General features: G+C 43.6%; 2 protein-coding genes across 2 annotated transcripts; both read right to left on the reverse strand.

Annotated features, from left to right (window-relative positions):
• Positions 1 to 659: 659 nt before the first annotated feature.
• On the reverse strand, positions 660 to 19,540 carry slc7a10b (solute carrier family 7 member 10b; the record flags this gene model as incomplete). The annotated part of the gene is given in 12 exon segments (XM_082538564.1): positions 660 to 4,408; positions 4,487 to 4,664; positions 4,768 to 4,917; positions 5,717 to 5,813; positions 5,893 to 5,996; positions 6,699 to 6,822; positions 8,579 to 8,732; positions 8,819 to 8,944; positions 13,387 to 13,538; positions 14,414 to 14,618; positions 19,323 to 19,468; positions 19,470 to 19,540. Coding segments are annotated over 12 exon segments (1,638 nt in total). The 3' UTR covers positions 660 to 4,277.
• Positions 19,541 to 20,048: 508 nt separating this feature from the next.
• On the reverse strand, positions 20,049 to 23,959 carry faap24 (FA core complex associated protein 24). Its single transcript, XM_082542843.1, has 4 exons — positions 22,811 to 23,959; positions 21,600 to 21,742; positions 21,365 to 21,520; positions 20,049 to 21,147 (listed from the first exon to the last, which is right to left on the reverse strand). The coding sequence occupies exons 1-4, from the start codon at positions 22,911 to 22,913 to the stop codon at positions 20,908 to 20,910; spliced, it is 642 nt and encodes a 213-aa protein (XP_082398969.1). The 5' UTR covers positions 22,914 to 23,959; the 3' UTR covers positions 20,049 to 20,907.
• Between the last annotated feature and the right edge of the window lie 1,104 nt (positions 23,960 to 25,063).

Here is a 25,063-nt window from a genome sequence, read left to right on the forward strand (position 1 = left end):
TCTCTGCTCTCTATTCAGGAATTTTCTCTTGCGTTTTAATCTTATAAAATCAGATTTTTTTCCCCACCCAGAATCGCTTTTAATCACCTGCCGCATAATTTCTTGGCTCCACCCCCAGCAGCTGTGACGCATCCACAGCCGGCACAGCTCAGAGAGACAGACACCACCAGTGCAGGTCTGCCTCATTCTGCATTTATTTATAGTTATTTTCTCAAAGTGCAGTAACACACATCCAAGTTAACATCCAGTGTGATGATCCCACTGTAAACACCGAATGCTTTACAAGAAATTTACAACATGAAAATGTGTGTATCAATACGAGTGGAGACACCAGCTATAATTTGCAAAGTGAATACAGCTGGATTTTAGATTTTTTTTTATTGTTGTCTGAACAGAATTAGGCCCCTCTACTGATATACTTCATTCCCTCTTTTTAAGTCCACCCTCAAAACTCACCTGTTTAAAATAGCTTATGTTTAAACCTCTGCATGCTTTTAACTTTTATCTGTTACTCTTATTATTGTGTATTTATTGTACAGTGTCCTTAGGTGCTCTGAAAGGCGCTATTTTTAAATAAAATGCATTATTATTATTATTAATTATTATTATTATTATTATTATTATTATTATTATTATTATTATTATATAGCCTGAAGTTGGGTCTATGGTAAAACCGCCCTCAGCATCCTCTCTCTGTGACTGCAACAAACATGCTCCTGATGACTTCCTGATTTAATCATTAGTTTCAAGTCTCATTCAATAAAAAATGATATTAATTTTGTAATTTCTAGTCCCTCTGTGACTTGCATTGATCTGTTGTGGCTCTTCATCATAACGGAGCGATACGGCGTCTGCATCACTGCAGAGGCTGCGTCAGTCTCTTGCTCTCCTCTTACTCAAGAACAGCACACAAGATACTGCAGCTTCTCATCAGCACAGAGCCCAGCCCTGCGTCTGGATAACAACCATGGCCTCTGACTTGGAGGTGTGAATTCTCATCCCTGCTGCTTTACACTGCAAATTGCCATAACCTGAGGGATTAAAAATCATTTGGGATAACTATGACTCATTAAGTGCACAGTGTAGTGGATTATACTATATGGTGTAACAAAAAACACATGAATAAAAGGGCGCACATAGAAATGTTAAGGCTTCCTCGTACTGTTATTGTCCAACAGCACAGCTGCTTGAGAGCAAACACAGAAAAACACACAGTCATAAAAAGAAAGTACACTCTCTTTTAATTTTAGGGTAGACATCATAAAAACTCAGCTGGTCCTTAGAAGGTTTTAAAATTAGGTCAGCTTCAGATGAACAGTATTACACATCACACTGTGTCAGTATTTACTGAACAAATGAGGCCAAAACACAGAAGCAGTGTGTGAAAAAGTCCATCCTCACTGCTTCCATAGGAATTAAAAGGTGAGTTAATCAGATGCACCTGAGTAGATGATCCTCAGCCAGTGTAAGCAGCTCTATAAAAGCTGAAGTTGTGGCAGTTTGCTGGTTTGGAGGTGAAAACCCCCCCATCAAGATCTCCATCTCTGGCTCTACAGGCTTCAGTAGAGTCAGGGACAGCATCACAGCATGGCTCAGGTTTATGAAGCTGAAATCGAACAAACCTCGAGGCAATGTCCTTTGGACAGGTGGAGATATCTCTCCATAATTTACAAAACTGAACACCCCATAGCAGCTGTCAGCATGGTGGTGGAGGGATGATGATCTGATTAGACCACAAACTCCTCTGTATACCAAAGTATTCTAGAGTCAGTGTGAGGCCGGGTGTCCCACAGCTGAAGCTTGGACCAAACTGGGTCTTCAGCAGGACGATGATCCAAGCACAGCAGCAGAACGGCTGAAGAAGAAAAGCATCGAGCTGCTGCAACGTTTCAAAGTCCAGTCCTCAAAGAGCTTAATGCTGCAGACCTCAATGAGGCAAAGAAACCAAAACTCCTCCACAGTGATGTGAGAGACTGATAAGTCACACAGGAAATCATCACTGCAACTTATTACTGCTAAAGGAGCTTCTCGAAGCTGCTGAATGCATGAGGCCCGTTTCTGCATGCTGCCTCGTGCTGCTGACACAGTGTAATATGTTTAGAACCTGCTAAAGACCAGATGATTTTTTATGTCCTAATCCAGAAAACCTTAGAACTGAAAGAGGGTCTTGTTCACAGTTTCTCAGAATAACACGTTGCATAATCAGAAACTGCACAGAGCAGGAAATTGAAGAAAGATGGTTTTGTACTGTTAGCAAAGGTGAGAAGCTTTGCTAACAGTACAGCTCCAACCTGACCAGCAGATGTGACTGCAAGAAGGGCCAATTCTGTCTCAGTAACATCCTGCATTAGCAACACTTTACATGCACAACATAAAGTGCCACAGCGTGTTAGACTGCTGTGGATTACACAAATCCTATGTCTGAATGCACTCACGGTCACAGCATCATGTGATCCATCCATGAGAGCAGCAGGTAACGTGAGCACAACTAGTTTGTTAGCAACATTTTTTAAGCTTGAGTTTGCCCTCGGTCTTTTGGATGTGCCAGTGCTTTGTGCTCCGTCTGGTTTATTTACAGCAGGTTTCTTTTTATAGTGACACAGAAACAGTCAACAGGACACCAAAGTAATTCTCAGACAATCTATGCAACAAACAAAGCAAAAAGGCACTCACAAATATATTAAAATCTCTAACAGTGAATCAGTTAATACACCACATTTTATACACATTTCACAAAATAAAGAGCTTTTCACACCAAGTCTGAAATTTTCACCAAACACCTGCTCTGACGTCTTGCACACAGTCTGTAATGTCATCCTTTCCTAACGTTACTTTTCTATTTATTTAAAAAGTAAAATCTGTAACTCATTCTGATTAACACGTAACAGTTTGGGGGCTGATGTGGTGGTTTAACGTTTGTCTTACACACACAAGCTCCCTGGTTCAAGACCAGGAGGAGGAGCTACAAACCTACAGGGTTAAGATTATACCAATCCCAAACCTGGATTAAATGGGGGGGGGCTGCAGTTTCACCAAATGGAAATATGCAGCTCCATCTGCTGTGGTGACTCCTTGGGACAACGACAAGGTGTTATTATTAATGTTGCAGCTCCATATTTACATTCAAGGACTCTTCTAGAGGAAAATAATCCTTTATTTTATGCTCGGCCTTGGTGAAGCCCCACATTTCGTTCACTGTCTGAAACAAGACAGTAACTTTTTTCTGATTGGCTGCCCCAAATAGAAGGTTTGAACAGAAAGTGGGTGAAGTTTAGGTCTAAGATGGCCACATTAGGAATATCTGTGCTTGCTGACATCATACAGAGCCATGTGTGTGCCATTCCCAAATTTCCCATATTTCATATGAACTTCCAGCACAGCAGATGTATGACTACAAATAAGGAAAAGCAGAATCAGTCCACTTTACTAGAGCAGCAAGGAAAAAAAAATCTCTCCCAGGACTCAAACTGTGAGCAGCGAAATGATTAATGCCAACGCCTCCTGCCTCCAAATGTGGATCATTTTCCCCATTTAAACATGTAAAATCTTCATTTTTAATGCATGGGAACTAATCAGCAGATAGTAGATTGGTCTGAAGAAAAATTTTGCTCAGGCAAATGAAAACGAATGGGGCAAATATCCAAGAAGACAGACAAAAAAAACAAAATTTATCACAACAGCTATCTTTGACTTCAGCCTAGGTTCTAAATCTAGCCAAATCTAAAGCATCTAGCCTGCTGTTCCAGTATCACTTCTTTATTGGTGCATCTTAAAAGAGCCCCGTGACACACTGGTGGCATGGATGGATCTGAAAATGAGAAAGGAGTTGGCTGTTTTTAGTGACTTTAACAAACAATGTGCAAGTTTTTTTTGCAGTTTTCCAACTGTAGGAAAAACTTGGTGTGAAAAGACCTGAAGGCACAATAAAATACCAGCAACATTCAGAGAGAGACACTGTTCTGTCGTGTTACCAAAGGAGGAACAGATGGTTCCAAAGTGGAAATAAAAAGTCCGTCCACGGCGTGAAACTGTTGGCATTAGGATGGTGTACTTGAAGACTTAGTATAAAAGTAGATGGAGAGAAAAAACTGTACGCAGCCCACACAGAACAGCGGGCATTCCACTCAACTTTAGAAAAACAAAAATCAGAGTCTCAAAGGTTCAAAAATCAGACAGAGCTCCCATGACTGGAACAGGGTCTGGACTTGTTTGATGATCGGTAAAAACAGGATAAAAAAAACAAAACCAGAAGATCTTTTTGTTTCCAGATAAGAGTTTTAAGAATTGACAGACACGCTTCCCCTGCCTGATGAGCGGTCAGTCCACTCTGGAGGACTGGCGAGCTCGATGGGGTCGAGCTGAGGAAAGACCACAAAACACAACCTCTGGCCCACATGTGTCGCCCTCTCTGCAGAAAGATAAAATCACAAGTTGTATTAAAACAAGTCAAATTAAACCCTACAAAGTAATTTCTTTAGAAACTCACCAATGAAGTTATAGATACACTTTGGTTTCTCTTTCCAATGCACACCCAGGAAGTAGACAGGTACACCCGTAAGCATGATGACTAGTCCAACACCGCAAACCACTGGCTCAGAGTAAAGACTGAATCCCAGCAGCACTGCCCAGAACATCAAGTAGCACACAGGAACCAGCAGGTTCACCTGTAGAAGACAGCAAGTACATGATGGGAAGTCAGTGAAACCTGACGAGTTGCAGATATGAACAGTTAACAGGTAACAGATGGTAGAAGCCTGCTGGGTTCACCTTGATGGGTCGGTACAAGTTGGGTTTCTTCCAGCGGTAGTACAGCAGGCCTGCGATGGTAACACCGTATGACAGGTAGTTGATGAAGGAGACGTAGTTGATCAGATTGTGTGTCTCTCCAATGCAGAGTATGATGATGGTGGCTGTGCACTGTAACACAAGGTTAGACGTGACTGCGTGAACATGACTGAAGAAGAGTCTTTGAAAGTTTTTCCCGCATGCAGACTTTGGTTGGACGGGCCACTTTGGTAACACCCAGCAAAGTCAATCTGGTGACCAACTTTAAGATTTTAAGTCTATATTTGCTGTATGTCCGCTTAAACCAGGATGTGGCTTTATTCTGAGAGTTATAAGAAAAACAAAAAATCAGAAAAATAATAAGAAAAATTTGATCGTTTTCTTTTTGTTTACCTTTGTTTAGCTATTGTAACAGGTTCTCTTGCCATCTATGGACACTTGTTTTAGAAACCATGCCAAGTTGCCAAGTTTTATCACAACACTGTGCCTCCCCAATTCAGCTCCTTTTGTCCCGGACAAACCCCCAAACTGGTTAAAGAAGGGAGTCCACACAAGCAGTTTGTTTAAATTTTAAAAAAAAAGGTTTTAAAAACCTTTGGTCCCAAATTGGTCACTCTCCTGCAGACTGACACATCTGTTTGTGAAAATCTATTTAACCGTAGCTGTAGGTTCTGGAGGAAAAGAAAATAATTATTTTTTTAAATATGCAAACACTTTTTGACTTTGTTTGATTTTTTAAAAGCTACAAATCTGATACGCTGATAGCGCTGGGTTCAGGGTTAGAGGTAATGGGACTTAAAGCTCACAGAGTTAGGGAGAAATTTTATAAAAATACTTAAAAACAGCACTGTGCAGTTAAAAACAATTAAAATACTGTTTATGTGTAGAAAGCACTGAAACTGAGACTTCTGTAATATCAATGTGTACATACGCAGACGAGCAGGGCGGGGATGGGCGTACATTTCTTATAGTGGATCATGGCCAGCAGGCTGGGGAGGTGACCTTCTCTAGCTCCCGAGAAGCACAACCTGTTGATAGGAAAACCAGCCCGAACTTAGCAGCTGCTTCATTATTCAAAACCACAGAAAAACAGGAAGTCCGGCTCACCTGGAAGACGTGAACAGGTAGCCGTTGATTCCTCCAAAGGTAGACAGAGCCACAGAGATCGGCATGATGACGGAGAACATTCCCAGCAGCTTCTCACCAAACGTCTGGAGAGCAGAACAACAGAAAGATTGACCAACACGCTCAGACCACAGCGGTGTTCTTTTAATCTGTTCCCGCAGACTCTGATTGGCTGAGCTAAGCTGAAATAGATTGCTTCACTTTTAAGCACACTGGAACAACGGGACAGGTACCCATGAGTCTGATTTAGTCAGAATCAACCAAACTTTCTTTTTCATCAGAACGTTGGGATATGAAGACACTTTTTGTTGAGTTTTATTTTCTTGACTTTGAGTCCTCTCCATAACCAAAGCTTAACACTGATTGGTTACTGATTGCATGTATACGTGTAAAGGTTTTACAATGTGTTGTGGGAGGGTTTTCAGTCTGTGTGTGCATATTTGACTACTTTGTCAATCCCAGATGTTAATGTATTTTATAGGGTATTTAGTATGTGGTGCTCTCTCCAACACTGGGGGATATAACTCAGCTGCATAACCAGCACAACATGTCAGAGGAAAAATGTGTAAATTTAGCTGTGGGAGGGCCTACCCCTTTAATAGTGGTTAACTTTACCTGGTTCATCAGGCTATGTCTCCAAATGCAGGCTTTGTCTGTCTTTGTGTTACACATGACTGCTCCCTTTCTACCTTTCCCCTCGAAACACAATTTAAAAAGCAGTTTGGTTGCATGAACACGTCATTTTCAGCAGAGTTGGACATCGAGACCATGATTTCCATGTTACTCACTACAGCCACAGCATTGGATGACAGCAGCTCCTCAGGCGACATGGAGGAGAAGTAGGCGATGTTGGTGAGCGTGTACACAAAGGTCACCAATGGGATGGAGATGTAGATGGCACGAGGTAGATTCCTGACCGAGGCCACGCACCATGCACAAACGACACAGTCCAAACCAAAACATTTACAACCACATGTGAAGTTGAGGGATGAGCTTTTCAAGCAGGAAGGTCTGGTGGTCAGCTCACTGAAACGAGTGAGCTGACCACCAGACAGCAGACTCCTTTCAAAGTGGAAATATTCGGCTTATTTCCCGTCATATATGGCACGTCCCTGTGGTGCATGTTCGGAATACTTTAATTATCCCCAAGGAAATTATGTGGTTGCTCCAAGACATTAACAGTAACAGACTTAACTAATTAAATAATACAATACTTTACAAAGTTTACAGATTTAAGAAAAAGCACTAATATATTTTAACTCTAACCTGTGAAACTTTTACTGTAGAGCATGAAATTAAAGTTTTAGATCAATGTCTGCACAGGAAGTCCCTGTGCAGACAGAATCTCAGGCTTCACAGTTTTTTTTTTACTCCTAGCTCTGTATGATGTCACGGACAGGGCATGTCCCTAATTTGATCATCTCAGGCAAAAAGAGCCCCACCCACTTCTCTTCCAATTTTCCATCAACCGATCAGAAGAAAGTTGATTTAAAAGGGGAGGAGCTAAACATCTCGTTTCAGACAGAGGATGAGCTGAGGGTCTGCAACACAGCCCAGTATGAGACAGAGGAGGATTATTTTGAACTGTGACTCATGCAAAGCTCCTCTAGCAGAGTCCAAGAATGAAAACATGGAAATGAGCAGAAAGGATCCACTTTAAAGGAAGTTGCATATATTTATATTTTACTCACATATTTGGTAACACGTCATAATAACCATCAGTGATAAATGGCAACCTGACAGTTAACTAAACTGTAGTACTGTTCCAAGCAGTGGAAAAATCATAAAATAATAAATAGTTAAATAATTATTTTACATGAAAACTGCTGCGGCCTCACAGGCCTTCAGCATCGGTCCTGTGTGTAATACATGACTTTTTTAAGTAACTCCAACAGTGAAGAGCCGAGGGGCAGACAAAAGGAAACAGAAGTCCCTCTGACTCATCAATGTACACCAGCTGTATGGTTTCCGATCCATTTACCTATTACTGAACATAAAAGTTAATTAACTAGAAATTTTCCATTTATTAACCCTGTCAGGTCTCAGTCATCATCAGCAATGACCTTAAGCCTCATTCTTTCCTACTAGATGTCATTTTTCTGTTGTTCTTGTGTGTCTTAGCAAACAGAAAGCAATAAATAAAGAAATAAAGAAAAGCGTGAACCTGTAAGCCTCACAGCCGGTTTTTATAAAGTGTTACCACGTCTTATTTAACACGGTCGTGGTGAATAAAAACGGAGAAATAACGAGGATCATGGAGCATCACTCTGCTGAAAAAAGAAAGTTGTAGCAGCCAAAAACAAACATTAAAGGAAGTGTTAGACATCATTTGGTTTGATTGACAGAGGATTACAAAAGTGCAAGATTAGTTTTCAGATTATATTTTGGTCTCAGCAGTTGTCGATTAATCTGCAGAACAAAAAAAAATTGCAGCACATTAACAATCTCATTTGCTAAGTAGGACCTTTTGATGAGTTGGTGGTGATCTGGTTACTGTAAGCAGGCTAGTTTCTCACTTTCCAGTCTCCTTGATTTTCCTTGATGTCTGACGTTTCCTTTAAAGTTTCATTTGGATGAAGTTCTCGTGTTTGGGCACTTACATATCTTCAGAACGTTCCCAATAATTTGTGAAAGCAAAACCACGGTGATGAGAAGTGTGAATATTCACCGTCTGGGTTCGACCACCTCCTCTGTCACGTAGTTGAGGAAGTTCCAGCCGCTGAAGGCGAAGGACGCCTGCAGGAAGGCGAGCGCGATCTGCCCAACCGACGGCGTCCTCTCCAGAGAGAAGGCCACCTGAGGCGTCAGCGCCTCGTAGTTTCCTGGTGGTTACATGAGACATCAGAGCTTTTAGCTTTACCTCAGGAAGTGGAAAAGCGTCAGATCTGTTGAGGGCTGGCAGATTTACCATTGAAGATCTGGACCAGACCAACTACAATGATGAGGCCCAACGCCATCAGCTTCCCCACCGTGAAGACGTCCTGGATCCTGGTGGCCATGCGGACGCTGGAGCAGTTCACCCAGGTCAGCAGCACTGAGGCGAGCACAGAACCTCGTTAATGACACACTCGGGAGGACAGAGAGTGCTCAGAACATCTCTACAGTTTAAAGGTCAAACTTGGCACGTCTCCATTAAAGATCAAAAACTATCAGCTGATTCTGAGGGGGGTTTATTACTGCAGAAAGCTCTCCTCAGGAAATGAATGCTTAGGATTTGTTATTTTCTTTCTGCACAGCTAAATAACCTCCACACATTAATGAAACTTTTAAATGAACCACCAATAAGCAGTAACGTGTCTCTAAGCTCAATCCTTCTGGGCTCAGGTGCTCCTGTTCACAGCTGCATGCTGGAGGTCACCGCTCTGTGGAGCCACATCTGGGCTGAGAGTTAAAAAATAATGATGGAAAAAAGTTTAAAATTTAAGCCCTCCTTCACATTTCCCAAAGCCCTATGGTGGGCCCTCGGGGCTTATGTTTGACAGCCCTGATTGGGGGGAAGGACAACTCTGATTTCTTTGAGAGTCAAGGAAAAGGCTATGGAAGTCAATCCAGACAGAAACATCTGGAGTGGAACCTCTAAGCTGCTAGCGATGGCCTTTCCTCAAGGCAAGGAGGAAAGGCCTCCTGGAGTAAGACCTGTCTGGGTAAGAGGACAACACAGGTTTGGATCACCAGTCCCCGTCTGACTGGGACTGAGCTGGACATCACTGGAGACTGACCAAAGGTTGCTGGTCTGGACTGAGATCAACACGTAAAGCCGGTGGAGTGCTCCTTTAATAAGATCAGCAGCAGTATCTGGTCTCCATCAGGCGGTCCCAGTGCGGGTACTCTCACCGGCAGTGGGCGGCAGCAGCCGGTTACCCTGGGAGGCAGGAATGTGGGAAAAGGCCGAGTGAGAGAGGGCGTGATTGTTTCACCTCGTCTATCACTGTCAGCGGCTTTCCCCTGCTCGCTCTCATGGTGGCCTCGCTCTCCGGCACAAAGGCAGGCTGTCAGCCACACAAAACAAACCACTTCCGTTGCGAAGGGCGAACAAAACCGTCTGGGTGCCCCTCGGCCACCCTCCGAGGAGGCCGGATCGAGCTCACGTTTCAGGATCCCGTTCCAAGAACGAGTGTGAAGGAGGGCGTCAGGAGTCCAGCTGTCTCTCTTCAGATTCCAGCTCAGACATTATTTACTCATTGATCAGGCATTTGCAGCCAGTTACAAGACATCAACCAATTAGGCAGCCCGAGGGGTCGTGACCTCTGCTCGGGCTGTCCTCACTGACTGTCCTTAAACGTCTAATGACACTCGCTGTCTTTGAATCAATTCTTGATAAAAAACAGCTGAATTTTTCGAGTCACACCCTGCTTTTAAGATTTTTTCTCAGATCTAAGAGTTTTTATTTTACCCCACTGGATTAGTGAACTTGCAGAGTTTTTATAGCCAGCCTTTCCAGTCACTCCATAGTGTAGTAGCTTACACATTTACCTAACAAGCCAAGGCCATCAGTCCAAACCCAGGAGGAGACAGTCCCCTCACGGACAACTTCACAGTGAAAGGAATGGGACCAAAGAGTTAGCTTATGTCCTCCATGTTAATGTGTCTAACAGCTTAATTCAGTGCTGACAAGCAGTAACTGTTTGAGACATTCAGACAGTCTTTGCAAAGGTCCAGGTAACATGGAAATGACCCTGTACTGACAGTTTACAGCCATCTATTAGATTCCTGTTGTTATGTGCTGGAGTACAAATGTATATAAAAACTGGCAAGTGTTAAAAGAGCTGCACTTCCTCTGATGTCCAAAGTTCAAACTACAGCAGAAGAACAAATGTTTGCAGCTGATACAAACACAGTTTTGCTCTCTATAGACAGACTTCGCTCAGCTAACTGGAGCGTCTGTGCTGTTGTCACTTCTACCTCCATAAAACACACACGGTGACCAAAATTTCAGCACTGAGGTTTCATGACTGGACCTCCCAAAACCAATCACGTGTGACTTTAATGCACTTTTATACAGAGTTTATAAATACATGAAACTGCCATGATTTGAACTGTGTAACAGAAATGCTGGACAGCCGTGAGAGGGCAGAAAATCTGCAGAGCCGAAGAGCAGAGAAAGCAGCCGGGTCACTTTTCTTTCTTCTCGTTCTTTACACAGAGCTCACTTCATGTGTGAACAACTGAGTTTAACAGCATGAAAGCCTTCGACGAGGGTTTGTTCAAAAGTGTGTGCCATTATGCTCATTTCTACCATTCACTGCACTTTGTCGCTCTCTATGAAGGCAGACTTTTGACTCTGCTTTGGAGTGTAGCCTTTCAGAGCAGCTATAAACACTCAGCTTTGTGCAAACTGTTTGCTTTCAAGCAGAATGTGAAACAAACATCCCTCTGCTGCTGCTTCTTCAGTTCATTCACACCCTGAGCACCAAACCGCTCTATAGAAACTGTAAACTGCCACACACATGATGCTGAATAATGGACACACTGACAGACAAAACATGGATAATCTTTGATTCGGAGGGTTTAAATGATTTTAGCTCATCTCATCTCCTGGTCCTGCTCTTCTTCCTCCTCCAGGATTCCAATGCATTTTTTATTAGAAGCATTTTAACACACTTTACTCTCCTCCGACATTCAAGTAATGCTGCATCACTGCTCTCTGGAGCACAGAGGGAAGATGAGCACACAACGAGCAGCACGGCAGACTCGCAAGCCGCAATCTGCAGCTCCATGACGTAATTCTCCACGCTGCATCGCACCGAACATGTGATTTTTTTTATTAAAGGCTTTTTTTACACAGAATTTCTGCCTTATTCATTCTTCCCGTTGGCCACTCCAGACAAAATCCCCCAAATCTGGAAACACATTCAAGCTCTGTTAAAAAGAGCAACCAGTATGTTTCTGATCAGCACAACTGTTTCTAAAGATGAATGCTGAGCAGCAGTATCATGGGACACAGCTGAGGTCAGAGGTTTCCATCCACTCGTCACAGGCTTGAACCTCACAGTCATTTTGGGCTTTTAATGATTTCTTTGAGCGGTTCTTCTTCCAGCATGGACAGTTTTAAAAAACTTAAAAACAGGATCTGGGTGCTCAAGTCTGAATTGATTTTGATGTTTACGTGCACATGCTGAAAGCTTGTGATAAATGATGTTGGAGGTTCTACAATGTCTTTAAACTTGGCCGAGGCCTGTTAGCTTCTCATTAGTGATCATGGTTAATTACGACTGACAGATTCTCTCTGCAGCATAAAAAGGATTTGTTTGACAGCATTCACTGGATTGACCAATACTGGGAACAATGGGAAAGTCCAGCCATCTCAGTGAAGATCTGAAAAGCAGAACTGCAGATTTACACAAGTTGGGAAAGTCTCTCTGAGCCGTTTCTGAGCAAGGATCCAAGATCACACAAGTACAAGTTACTCAGATCTGTCCCCACTGAGGTCTGGGAGACACCCAGACTGTCCCCCTCAGATGACAGGAAACTGTTAGGATGTTCAGGAACTACCTGGGCCATTATTATGTTATGTTCAGGAACATAGCCTGCCATTGGACTAGAATCTGCTGGAACACCAGTGTCCCTTCCACAGTGAAGCCAGTCTCACATCTCCATGGACCAAGAAAGAAGCTCCTGCTCCAAAATCAACGAGCTCAACTGAAATTTGCAGCTGCCCACGTGGACGAGCCAAACGGCGTCTGGAGAAAAGTTTGATGGTCAGACGAGACAAAGATGGAGCTGATTGGAGGAGCAAAGGTGAGGCTTTCAACCCTGAGAACACTGCAGCTGTGACGCATGGCGGTGGCAGCATCACGCTCTGGGCTGTTTCACTGCCAGTGGTTCTGGTACATTAGACAAAGTGGATGGAATAAAGAAGGAGGACTACCTCCACAATCTTCAACTTCTCCAACCAACAGCTACACGGGTGAAACTTGGACACAGTCTTGGGTTCCAACAGGACAATGATCCCAAACACTGCATTTGGATAAACCAAGTTAGCATTAAGCTTATGGAATGGGCCTCCCAAAGCCTCGACCTCAACGCTGCTGAAAATTTGTGATATAAGCTTAACAGTTGAGTCTGTGACAGGAAACCAAACAATATACATGAACTCTACTGACTTTTCCAAGAAGAATTATACCAGAAGCCTGTTGATGGGTACCAAAAGGATCTTGGTTGAGGTACAACAAATATTAATGCAGGTGAATGTATATTCTGATACGCCACGAAAATCTGCCATTTGAATCAAACAGTCTAAAGGCACCTTTTAGAAAAAGTTTCTGGGACAACGAATTTGGTTGGAAATGTGTTTCATCACTACAGCGTCCGAGGTGTTGCCTGTTATATACATCCCGATTCGTACTGCATCTCCTGTGGGCCTGAAGGATCGACCTTATAGGTTTTCCACAGAAGACAAAACAATGAAGCAATTCTTCTGACTTGATGAACTGGCCTCACACTGATCAAAGTGTGTTTGATAAAGTTATCACTCACGGAGACAGGTGGCAGACAGCATCCGTGTCGCCATGTACGGTGGAACGCAGTTTGGGAAGACCGGCTGCAGTATGTAGCTGGAGAAGGTAAGCGCGATGACGGCCAGCGTGGTCGGATACATGATGAGGACGGCGCTCCACAACAGGAGGAATCTGGAAGAGAGAAGGAGCTTCAGTGACAAACACAGATTCAGAAACTCTCCATAACTCAGCAGGACAGCAAAACACGAGGCAAAGCCCTCGCCGTGGATTTCACTGGTGAATATAAAAAAGACCACGTCCAGTGTGAGTGCAGCTAAAGAACCTCTAGACTTCTGGAGTCTTCATGGCACTCGTAAGACAGTCCAGAATAACCGGGCTCTGTGGCCCAAACTGTTTCCTTTTGTTCGTCATGTCTTTGACAGAAGGACTGTAACGGGTTTCTATTGCAGCGAAATCTCTTTCTGTATCATGACCCACTTTAGGCCATCCTCCAGTTTGATTTGAGGTGTGAAGCGAGCAGCAGCAGCAGCGTCCTGATGGCATCACCTTCATCCACCACAACGAGACGCTTCTGCTACACACATTCGAGTTAATGAGTCTGCGTCCTTCCAACGAAGTGTCGTAACTAGAAAAATTTACATGAACAACAACTCAGAAAGTTTTTGGTACACAACCTGCCTGTATGACGGCAGAACGTAAATGTTCGGTTGATGGTAAGAACCTGCTGGTTAGCTGTGCTAATTCATGTCTTCCATATCTGTCTCCATGTGTAGTATGAAGCTACACCCTTTACCTGTCCATGTAGACTGACCTACATTGGTCAAGAAAGTTATTTACTGGCATTAACCCTGATAAAAAGTCATATTTCTTTATTGTACAGTACTGTGGCAAAGAGTTTGCTCCTTTTCTCTTTTATGTTATTTCCACATTTGAACTTAAAAGCACTTATAGCGGTCTCAGGTTAGTCTCAGGCCCCTGACATTTAGATTTCCATCATCCTAATCCTAATTCAGTGAAGAGTACTGGACACACAAAGGGTCACTCACCCCGTCAGACCTCCAAATATCTCTGTGACGTAGGAGTAGTCGCCTCCAGATTTGGGAATGGTGACGCCCAGTTCAGCATAGCAGAGGGAGCCCAACGCAGCGATGCAGCCTCCCAGCACCCAGACCACTAAAGCCACTCCCACCGAGCCCGAGTGCTCCAGGACACCCTTAGGAGAGATGAAGATCCCGGAGCCGATGATGTTCCCTATCAGACACATTTAACAGGAGTCGAGATCTTTAATATCTTGTATGTTGAATAACCCAGGTCACATGAGGTATGTGTCACTTTGGGGTGCTTTGTTGGTGAGCTGTTATGGTTGCCATGGTTGCCATTAGTTTTTAATCATTCCTTGTGTTTTCTTACTTCTCATGCCTTTTTTCTTGTCCTGTCTATGTCATGTTTCATGTTAGTCTCCTGGTTACTTCCTGGTTTACTTTGTTAGTTTTTTCCTGGTTTTGTTAGGCCTGTGATAGATGGGTGACCTGTCCGGTGTGTGAGCCCTCCCACCTTGCCCTGGGACACCTGCATTTGATAAGCAGAAGATGGATGGATGGATAATGTCTCATATTGTCAAACGCCTCAACTCCTCTCTCTTCATCTTTATTTTTGTTGTTGTTGTTGTTTTGGGCCGGGGACACATTGTACATTCATTTGTATTCATGTATTCTGGTGACACAAACATGAGGATCAGGGGTTAGTGTGCCTGTCTGCAAGTCAGGTAGAAGTCAGAATTGATTTTGCAGGGGACGCCCAAAGCATCAGCTCTAAGGAAGGATGAAGAGCTTCAAGCTTTATGAGATACATTCAGGAGAATTTGGCTTTTGCTTGCTGTCAGTCCAGAAATCTGCCAAATACTAAAAAAGAGTAAATGAGACCCAGAAAACAATGCAAAGAATGAAGCTGGAGGTAGAGACCCCACAGGTCCTGATTGTTCTCTTATTGGTCACATAGCACCATCCTTCTTGCACGTGCTTCTCACATGTGACTTCTTTGTCAGAGAACATCCTGAACATTTCTACTGCTCCAAAGTCCAAACTGGTCCCCTCTGAGTTTATATAGAGGACATAAAGACACAAAGAGCTCCATAACAGAGTGAGTTAGAGAAGGACATAAAGGCCATAGCTCAGGATGGGAACAATTCCTCCTGCCCAGAGCCTCAGTATGCAGCGTGGAGTACCAGTAGATCCGACACATTCAGTCTACAGCACTACCAGTAGCGTGGCAGAAGGCAGCCAAGTGGCACACACAGCCATTACATAACCAGACATAAATTATCCACTCCAGTCTGCAGAGGTGGGAAGTGACCGACTCACCTTCTGCAGCAGCTCATTCCTGCAGCTTCCTCTCTGAAACATGTCAGCGTTGAAGGGATTAAAAGGTCAAGAAAAAAGATTTGAGTTTGTTTTAATCTACAGAAACATGACTTCAGATGCAGAGCTTCCTGCAGCGTGCAGAGCAGCCAGTTTGTTCCCTCCGTCTCTCTGTGAATGGAAAGGTGTTTCAGCATTCTGCACACAAAACCTTCCTCTTGTTCTGGAGGGAAAAAACATAAAGCCAAGTGTGGATGAGGTCCAGTTAGCCAAGACCTGCACCAACACCCACGGAGGCAGCAGGTTAGCAGCCTGGGTTCAATGCCTTGGAGCACTCCATTTACTCGATAATAAAACCACTGTAGGTCGGCCGTAACAGCTGGAATCCTCATTACACACCGGAAAACTGAACTGATCACTTGTGGTGAAAAAGAAATGAAAGACAGCTGCTTTAAACCACAGAAATGTTTCGTTGTGTGCAGAGTGTCGGCCTATCACAGCAGCTTGTTTAAGCCTATAAAACACATTTTAGTTACTCATTGTGTTTTTACCCTGAGGTGAAACCATGTGAGCTTCTTGGATAATAACATGGATGAGCTCGGTGAACTGAGAGACTCATCATGAATGTAGTTTGATGTGTTTGATGGAGACATGGCTGCACTCACACCTCACAGACACAGTGTGGGTACCAGGCCTTTGGAGGTTTTGGGTGGACAGGGACGTTAATCCAAGCGGTAAGAAGGAGCTGAGGAACTGGAATAACAGCATGAACCCGGACACATGACCATGAAGGAACATTGAGGAGACTGTTGTTGTGATTTGGCGTTGTATATAAAAATATAAAATAAAACGTTACTGCTGCTCGGATGTTAAACCTCCGGCTAATGCATCCATATTGTTTGATGAGGGAATTTCCCCCCCATCACTGCTTAGATTCCTCCATCAGCTGATGCAGAGACCATCCACACGACTGTGGTGAACAGCTAGACATACATCTGAATACTTCCTCTAACATCTGTTTCTGCTGCCACAAGGACAGATGAGGAAAATCTTTCCCTGCATCATAAAGATCCTTGTTACAGTTTTTTCTTGGTGAGTTGTTAAAGATTTATTTCATTTCTATTAAATTCTGCTCCTTCTTTTGTGGAGTTTTTACCTTGTTGAGCTATTTTATTTTATTTAAGCTATACTGTTAGAAGGCATTTTGTGCCTGCTAGTAGACCACAAGGTTAAAATAACCCATCGTGATAACTTAGAGTAACTCTGGTAAGACAGCAAATAGAAAAGGAGACTTTCAGGGCTGTGAATGACTCCAGATCTGATTCTTGTCTTTCTTCCTTGGTCAGATCATCTGCCACCATAGTTTGTGCTTACATTCCTACGCTGATGATACACCTCTTTATCTCAGTACCTAACCCTCCACTCAGCTCCTCCCACAATCACTTGCAACTGTCTGCATGAAATCAAAACACGGATGTCATCTAACCTACTCAAACTCAACAGAAATAAAACACAGCTCTTGGTTGTGAGCCCCAGAGTCCGACTCCAGCAGACTAAAAATCTTCTCATTGACATGAACCCCGAGGTGTTGTTCTGGACGCTACGCTCATCATATCTGTCACCACAGCAGCTTTTTTACACCTTTCGATTTTGGCCATTACTCATTGATTCTGTAGCAGACTCTCCTCCGTGCCTCTGTCTCCACCTCGATTATTACAATGAAGTTCTGTTAGTGATTTCCAGCTCCAGTATGTCCAGAACTTATATGCCAGGCTTCTAACTCACGCTGACCTCTGGGAACATATCATCCCCACCTACAAAGCTCCACTAGCAAATCCGTTAATGCTCTGGCCCCTCGTTACCTACTAGGGAAAACCTGCTACTCCATGCTGCTAAGCCGTGGGCCTACTTTCTGTCCCTCACAAGAGAAAGGTCATTTATCCCCATACATCCTAAATGACGTTAATGGGAGTGTAAAATATGGCACAGGTATGTATGGTTGGGTTTATGCACAAAAACAAAATCAGTCTGTTGGTTTGAAAACGGAAAAAAACAACAAAATCCTGTGTTAAAGTCCAAAGTTCTGCCGACATATACACCAACCACAGCCTCCTCCCTGCATTGATCCACTTCACTGTTTTGCTCCTCTGTGCTATCTAAAGCCACCACGGCGGTCCTCTTGAACCTGGCTCCAGCAGTGAGTCCGTCCCCACAGACTCTCATGTAAAAACTTCACATTTTACAGCACATTTACAGTGATTTTATGTTGTTTTACATTTGACATGTAAAATCACAATTTATTTATGTAGATTTAATGATATTCTAAAATATCATTAAAAGCACACTGTAAAATACTTTTATATTACTTTTTTTTTTTTTTTTTTTTTACAGTGCAGAAATAAACATGTTTGCAGCCAAGAGACTCTCCAGAGAGGCCTGGGTCTGCTCTGGAACTCGTTTCAGAAGCACCTCACCAGGAGGCCTCCAGGTCTGATTATTGAGGGGGCCATAACCCTCCTAACCCCCTGGAAATTACGCCCCTGGAACCACCACAACTGGTTTCTTTCAGCGTGGGCAGTTCCTCGCTCTTCGTCCCTAAAGGAGAGCCCAGAAACCCTGGAGAGGAGGCTCATTTCCATTGCTCGTATCTGTGATGTCATTCTCACAGTCCCCACTCAGAGTTTGTGAGTGTAGACGTAGGTAAGAATGCAGATCGACAGCTTTGCTTTCAGACTACGCTCTCATCATCACAGCACACCGTCAATGATCTTGAGGCCACCATAGTGCGCAGCATCCACTTCTTGGCTGTGTCCAACATTCTGTGGATAAAACCTTTGTACAGAAACTTCAGGCTGTAAACAAGTTTATTTCTCTGCGTGTAAAGCTGGACAGTTTAACATGAGAGTATCTGCCTCAAGTGGACATTAGAGGAACTGCACTTTTTGGCACTTCAGCACCAGGCTCAGTCCCTGAAGGATTCTGTCCGCCAGTGCTGAAGGAAACCTACAGCCATGTATGAGGCTCAGTACAATATAAAAGTTCCTCCTTGTGTCTGTGTGCCAAGCAGAAAAACACAGTTTATATATTTTTTAAAAAGTACTCATTTAGCTTAGATAAACTCTTTTTTGTGCACCACAAGCAGTTTGGGTGCTGATTGGCTCACTGCAAACATGCCCAGCATCAAACGGAGGAACAACAAGAGCCCGTTTGAAGCTGACAGTAGTTTTAAGTCAGACTTGAGCTCCTGCAGGCCTCCCCCCTCCATCCACCCTGGATGATGCTCCTCTTTAAAGCTCCCAGCTTCTCCTTCTGCTCCAGCAGACAATGATCTTCTGCTTCACCACAGCCTGCTCCTGGACTTCATGTATTTCAGCCACGTAAGCACTACAACTCAATTTGATGTGAACCCACAACAAATATGGACTCCCTCATTTTTCTACCCCCACAAGCTGTGAGTTTCCTGTGCAGCTTTCAGCTTATAATCAGCCACAGAGGAGCTGGTCCGTTTCAGCACAGCTCTGATAAAGAACGAGTTTCATGTAAAGTTCTGCTGCACTAAATCAAAAGAAGAAGGAATCTCCTTGTTTTTCAGCCTCACCTATGATGATGGTGCAGGCGCTCAGCAGCCCGATCTCCTTCTTCAGAGTCACTCTGTCGGGGATCTTCTTCTCCTCCTTCCTGCCGTGCGTCCCGGTGCCGTGCGGCCGGGAGCAGATGCTGCCGCTGTTCTGTCCATCCATGTCCGCCTACCCGGGTCCGGTCCGATCCTCCCAGTCCCAGTACTCCCAGTGCTCCTGTCCTCTCCTCACTCCGCATTCATGCAGACTGAATGGGCTGCGCTTGCGCAACAACCTGCCGCTGTCCAGGGTAGAATGTTAAATACCCAGGACTCACCAAGAGGCGTTCAAGGACACCGAGAGGAAAACGGCCCGAGCACTCTCACCTTCTCCCGGTCCTGCCGAAAGGGATTAGTGCAAGACGTTTAAGGACCAGAGTCTTCTTTTAGTCTAAGTGACGGAAAGAAACTCCCCAATTCTGTAAGGATTTAAAGACATTTCATATTTTCAAAAGTATTGTCATTAGCTCATTTGAAAATATATAGAAGAAAGATGAGGTAATATAAAGTTACAGATATTAATGTAGTTGAGTGTGCCAAATTTCAAAGTGTAACACACACCCCAACATATGCAGTCTGTGCATGTGTTAGTATCCTCCGACTGAAATGAGTCGGTCACACAGGAATAACCTGCAGCTCATTTCATCAGAATAATACTTTCAGGTATTTTTAAAGCAATAAAAAGAAAAAATGCGAAACTTTGTTTTTATTTTTATTTCACAGTCGTAGAAAACAGTTTTGCATGCATTCAAAATCTGGAAACTTTTCTCTGCTCAGGAGGCAAACTGATGTCCGAGTCCGTCCTTTAAAACTGAACCATCATTCAGGTCAAAATAAATAATGCAGAGTAAAAATCGGCACATGAACCGAGTCGTGGAATTAGCTCAGGCTCAGCTCTGTGGCCAGTGACAGTTGGGAACACACTGGGCAACATGTTAGGTTAACGCTGCCTCCAACGCTTCCTGCTCACGCTGAAGGCTGCGCTGCAAACCGTCGTCTCAGAGACACAAATGTGCGAGTAATTCTTGCATCAGCCTGGCGCCTGGTTTAGAGCGACACACGTCAGGCAGTTTGCAGGAAGCCTTCGCTCTCACACATCTCAGGATGCAAACACCGTGAATGTCGATGAAGATGAGGAGCGTGCCTGACCTGAGGCACCACTGTGAAAAGTGCCGTTTGCTGTGCAGGTCATGGTCACCCGGCTCTGATCAGGAGTGATGGCCCTGATCGTCCAGTGACTGTTCTCATTCCTGGGGTGTCAAATAATCCTGATTTACTCGTCAATTTAAACTACGGTTTTTTTCTATTAGTGAGATGGATCAGGATTCCTGCTGCGACGGGGTTATTCTCCCCCAAACGCCAACCTTTACCTCATTTTAACCGTGCAGGTTTTATTGCTTCAACCTAACCAGCAACTGCAAGCCAGAGTAAAAACATTTTCTTCAGCCTCCTCGTGCAGACATCTCAGCTCTGGGAACCAGGACTGTTGTCTCTCAGTGTGAATCGATGCTGCAGGAACTTCAGTCTCAAGGCTGGATTTTGGCCACTGTAATCTGAACTGAGCTGTTCAGGTGTGTTTGTGGAAGAAGCTATGGATCTGCTGAGCGCCAGCCTGGCCCACGATGGGCTCCAGCTCGCCGGGGGAGGCGTTGCAGAGCTGCTGGATGCTGGAGAAGTGCCGCAACAGCACCAGAGCTTTGACCTTGCCCACCCCGGGGATCTGCTGGACCAGAGCCAGGACCAGAGGGTCCAGCAGGCGGGACGAGCTCTTCCTCCTGAAGGGGTTCTCCCGACCCTCCCCGTGAACCTGGAGACAACAAGAACAAGCCTCAAATTCAACAAGAAGGCCAGCTTTGATTGGTCTTTTGTTCTGATTGGTTTGAATCCTTTTTGTTACGCAGGGTTTAATATTTTTATGACACACTTACAAAATGTGACATCATAGAGAAAAACAACGCAAAATGATTTTATGTACCGTAACCCAGAGTTAAGGACTAAAAATCAACACATTCTGGAAATCTTACCATCTGAGCGATGAGCTGTGAGGCGTCGGCCTGCCCGCTGATGGGCAGCAGAGACAGGCCGAGGTCAAACACCACAAACTTCTGCACAGCGGGGAAGTACTGCTCGCTGAGTCTGGTCTTCTCCACCAACACCAGCTCCTGGAAGCTGCTCCCAGCCTGAAAACAAACACGAGGAGCGCCTCCAATATCAACCTGAACATCATCGAGAAGCTTCCAGGTTCCACATCAAACTTACGTTCCTGTAGCGAACCACCTTCCTCTTGTAGCTGCTTCCTGCGATGATGTCACACTCAGAGACGTAGAGGACACTGCTTTTGTTGGGCAGGAGGAAATCTGCCACTCCGAGCTCCGTCTCAAAGATGATTTTCACACCTCCACCTGCAGCAGATGCAAATTCATTGCACTAAATACACAAACACTTTAGCCAGAGCGGGAAGCACTCACTGTGTGTGGATCTGTGGGTGCTAAAAGCATACTGTTACTAGAGCCATCCAGTCCTTCTCTAAAAGCAAACATTACATTTCTTAAAAGTGCTTTAAAAGTCCAAACACCCACAGCTACAAACATCTGACTGACACTGCCCCCTCACTGCATCATTACATGCAACAAGCGGCTTCTGCATTCTACGTTGCGCGTCAGACGACCACAAGGGGGCAGTATATAACGGTGTGCAATTAAAGCCGCTTTAACTGAAACTGAAGAGAAGCTGCCTGCACACAGAACTCACACCGCTGTCTGTATGTGTCGTCATCATTCATTTGATCAGTAATAAAGTGACTGAGGTATTTCACCGTACTGAACCTCAGGAGTGTTGTTGGACAGTTTAAACACAGGGAAATCGAGCTGTTCATGCTGCTGGGTTCTGCACATCGACACGACGCTTTTAAAGCACTGTACTTTATGTCAACTCACCAAATGCTTCCAGTCTGACCACCTCACTGATTCACATCTTAATAAGGGAAAAACTGCCAAGTTGCAGCCCTCTGCTGTTATTGCTCATAAAATACAGATTTTTGTGATGAAATCAAATAGCTATATTTACAGAGCTACGTAAGCTGTCATTCAATTTTAGGCCAAATATCTGATACTATGAGTTTTATGAATATATCATTTAAAAAGTGTAGCTGAAGTTTAATAATAAATTCTGAGAGCATGAATTTGTTTGAAAATATTATTATCATCATATTTGAACATTAACATTAAACTCTGGCATCAAAAAATATGTTCTATTGAAAATAAACTATACTTAACACAGTATAAATAATTCAGGAACTATAAAATAAGGCTTCACATCTACACGCGTTTTGCGTTTCATGCAGAACTCCCCCCATAAACACAACCTTAAAAGTATTAAAAGTCAGTACTTTTATAATAAAACGTTAAAGGCGGGTTCTCGTCTGATTTTTGGTGAATATTTATTACTCCGGGTTCGTGGTGCTTATTTACCTTTCAAACCCTGAATGAAGGACGAATTTCTCCATTTGTCGCTGCAGATCATGTGTCCGTAAGGAGGAACCGCGTTAAGCAGCTCAGGCGCTTTGTTCTCCATGCAGCTGAGCGCCACAGCGGGTTAAAGTTGCCTTGGGTGACTGTAGGACGTTAGCTACCAGGGTTCGCTTTTGGCTCCATAAGTTAACTCGCTTCCTCCTTCTTCTTCTTTATAGGGTTTATTGGCAGTTGGCAAACAGCAAAATGGTGCACTACCGCCACCAGCTGGTGTGGAGTGTGGACCGAAATGACAAAAAATTGGACTTTGTAAAACCATCGCCCTTTCCTCTCTTCCTCCGCTTGCTTTTGCCACCTTTCCTTCATTTTGTATCCCATTCTACTCTTGATCTCCGTCCCACTAACACTAATATCCATACCTACCATCGGTCTCCTTGTTGCTTCTTTTGCTGTCCTATTTGCCGTTTCATTTCCTTTAACTTCATGATGTGCTGGTAACCATAAGAATGTGACCACAAGCCCCATCATAATTATTCTGAGTAATGTTTGCTGGATCTCTATCAGAATGTCAGTCTGCATTCTGAGTGACTGTCTTGCAGACCGGCCGGTGATGAGCTCGAGTCTGAACATATCACAGAACTTAGTGGTTTTGTTTCTTCAACCCACTGGACTGCTAACAATAATGAAACCATTTCTCCTGTGCACACTGATAAATCGTCACTGATCCTTTTCCCTACTTTGATATTAAATTCAGGAACAATAAAGGCTATCCCGCTTTGGTTGGCTGTATTCTTTGATGCATCTATGTAGATTTTGACACAACTACAATACTGATTAATATATTCCTGCGCTGTATGTGAAGATAAACCCCCTCTCCTTGTTCTTTTTGTTTAACAATGTGAAATATGCTACTGCATCAGGGAGCATCCATGGTGGTATTGTAGGCAACGGTGCTGTTTGACTTATGTTGATCTTGTCCAGATTAAGTTCAGCTGCTTTCTGTCCCACTGTCCACCCAAAGCTCTTCAGTTCACCTTTCTCTTTATCCCAGCACGGTTGGAAAACAGTTTTTGTCGGATGATCTTGACCATGTCCTTGTAAACTTGCCCAGTAATTCAATGCCAGTTTGTAATGTCACAATCCCCCATTTCTTTTCCTCCTTTCCTGCCTGTGTTCAGATGACGGACATACACCTCCACGTCGCCCCCTGGAGGACAGGAGGAAGAGCGCACCTGCACGGCCTAGATAATATAAGAACTTTATTTATCCCGAGGGAAGTTCTTTTGTCATCGGACAGTGTAAAAATGACAAAATGCGTGCTAAAAATATTTGTGTTTTTTTTTTCTCTCCTAGATCCCCCTCCGCCTCCCCCCCTTTTTTAAAGATTTTTTTCTAACGTTTTTTTGTGGGTTTTTCCTCTTAGGGAATCGGGTTTTATGGCGTTTTTTTCTTTTAAATTAAAATTATTTTATTATATTATATATTATTATTATATTTTAATATATTTTTTATAGGAATTTCTTAATCTTATTTTTATTCTCATTTATTATTTTTATTTTTTCTTGTAAATTATTAAGCTTTCTTTCTTGGAATTTATTTGGTAAATTTCCCAGCCTTTTCTTCAATCATGTTTTATACACGAACATATTTTAATGGATAAAATTAATACAAAATAAATAAATTTTTACAATAAGGAAAAGGCTGGCACCGTAGCGCCCTCTACCGGTCAGACTCGGCACTGACCCCTCCGTCTGCCTTTCTTCGCGCCTTACACTCGCTGCTGCTTTCGCCCACAAACAGGTACGTTCGACCTGCGAATTCGACGCTAAACAGAAACAAGTTACAGGGAAAAAGTTGTTTTAACCGAAGACTGAAAAATGTTTCTTCTTCTTTTTATCATTTGAAATTTCAGTAAAACGGAGCGTAGCTGGCGAGCTAACGTTAGCTAACGGGGCTCAAGTTTAAACAGTTGGCGTTCGAGAAACGGTAAATCTGTTAAATGCGACTGTTTTCTTCCAGTGTCGCTGCTTTCGGACTGACGAAATAAAGAAATGGTGAAAATATCTGTTCTGAAGGTACGTGATCCTTTAATGGCTGTGTTACTGCTTTAATTAGCTAAACGTGGCTCACGGGTTCAGTTTTGATGCCCAGCAGATGTAGTTGGTGTATTTAACCCTTTCACGCACAGTGGTCACTACAGTGGACAGCTATTCAAAGGCTGTTTTCTTGTATTTGTGTCAGTGTTGATGGTGT

Source organism: Aulonocara stuartgranti (assembly GCF_965226115.1).
Source record: "Aulonocara stuartgranti genome assembly, chromosome: 7".
Lineage (NCBI taxonomy): Eukaryota > Metazoa > Chordata > Actinopteri > Cichliformes > Cichlidae > Aulonocara > Aulonocara stuartgranti.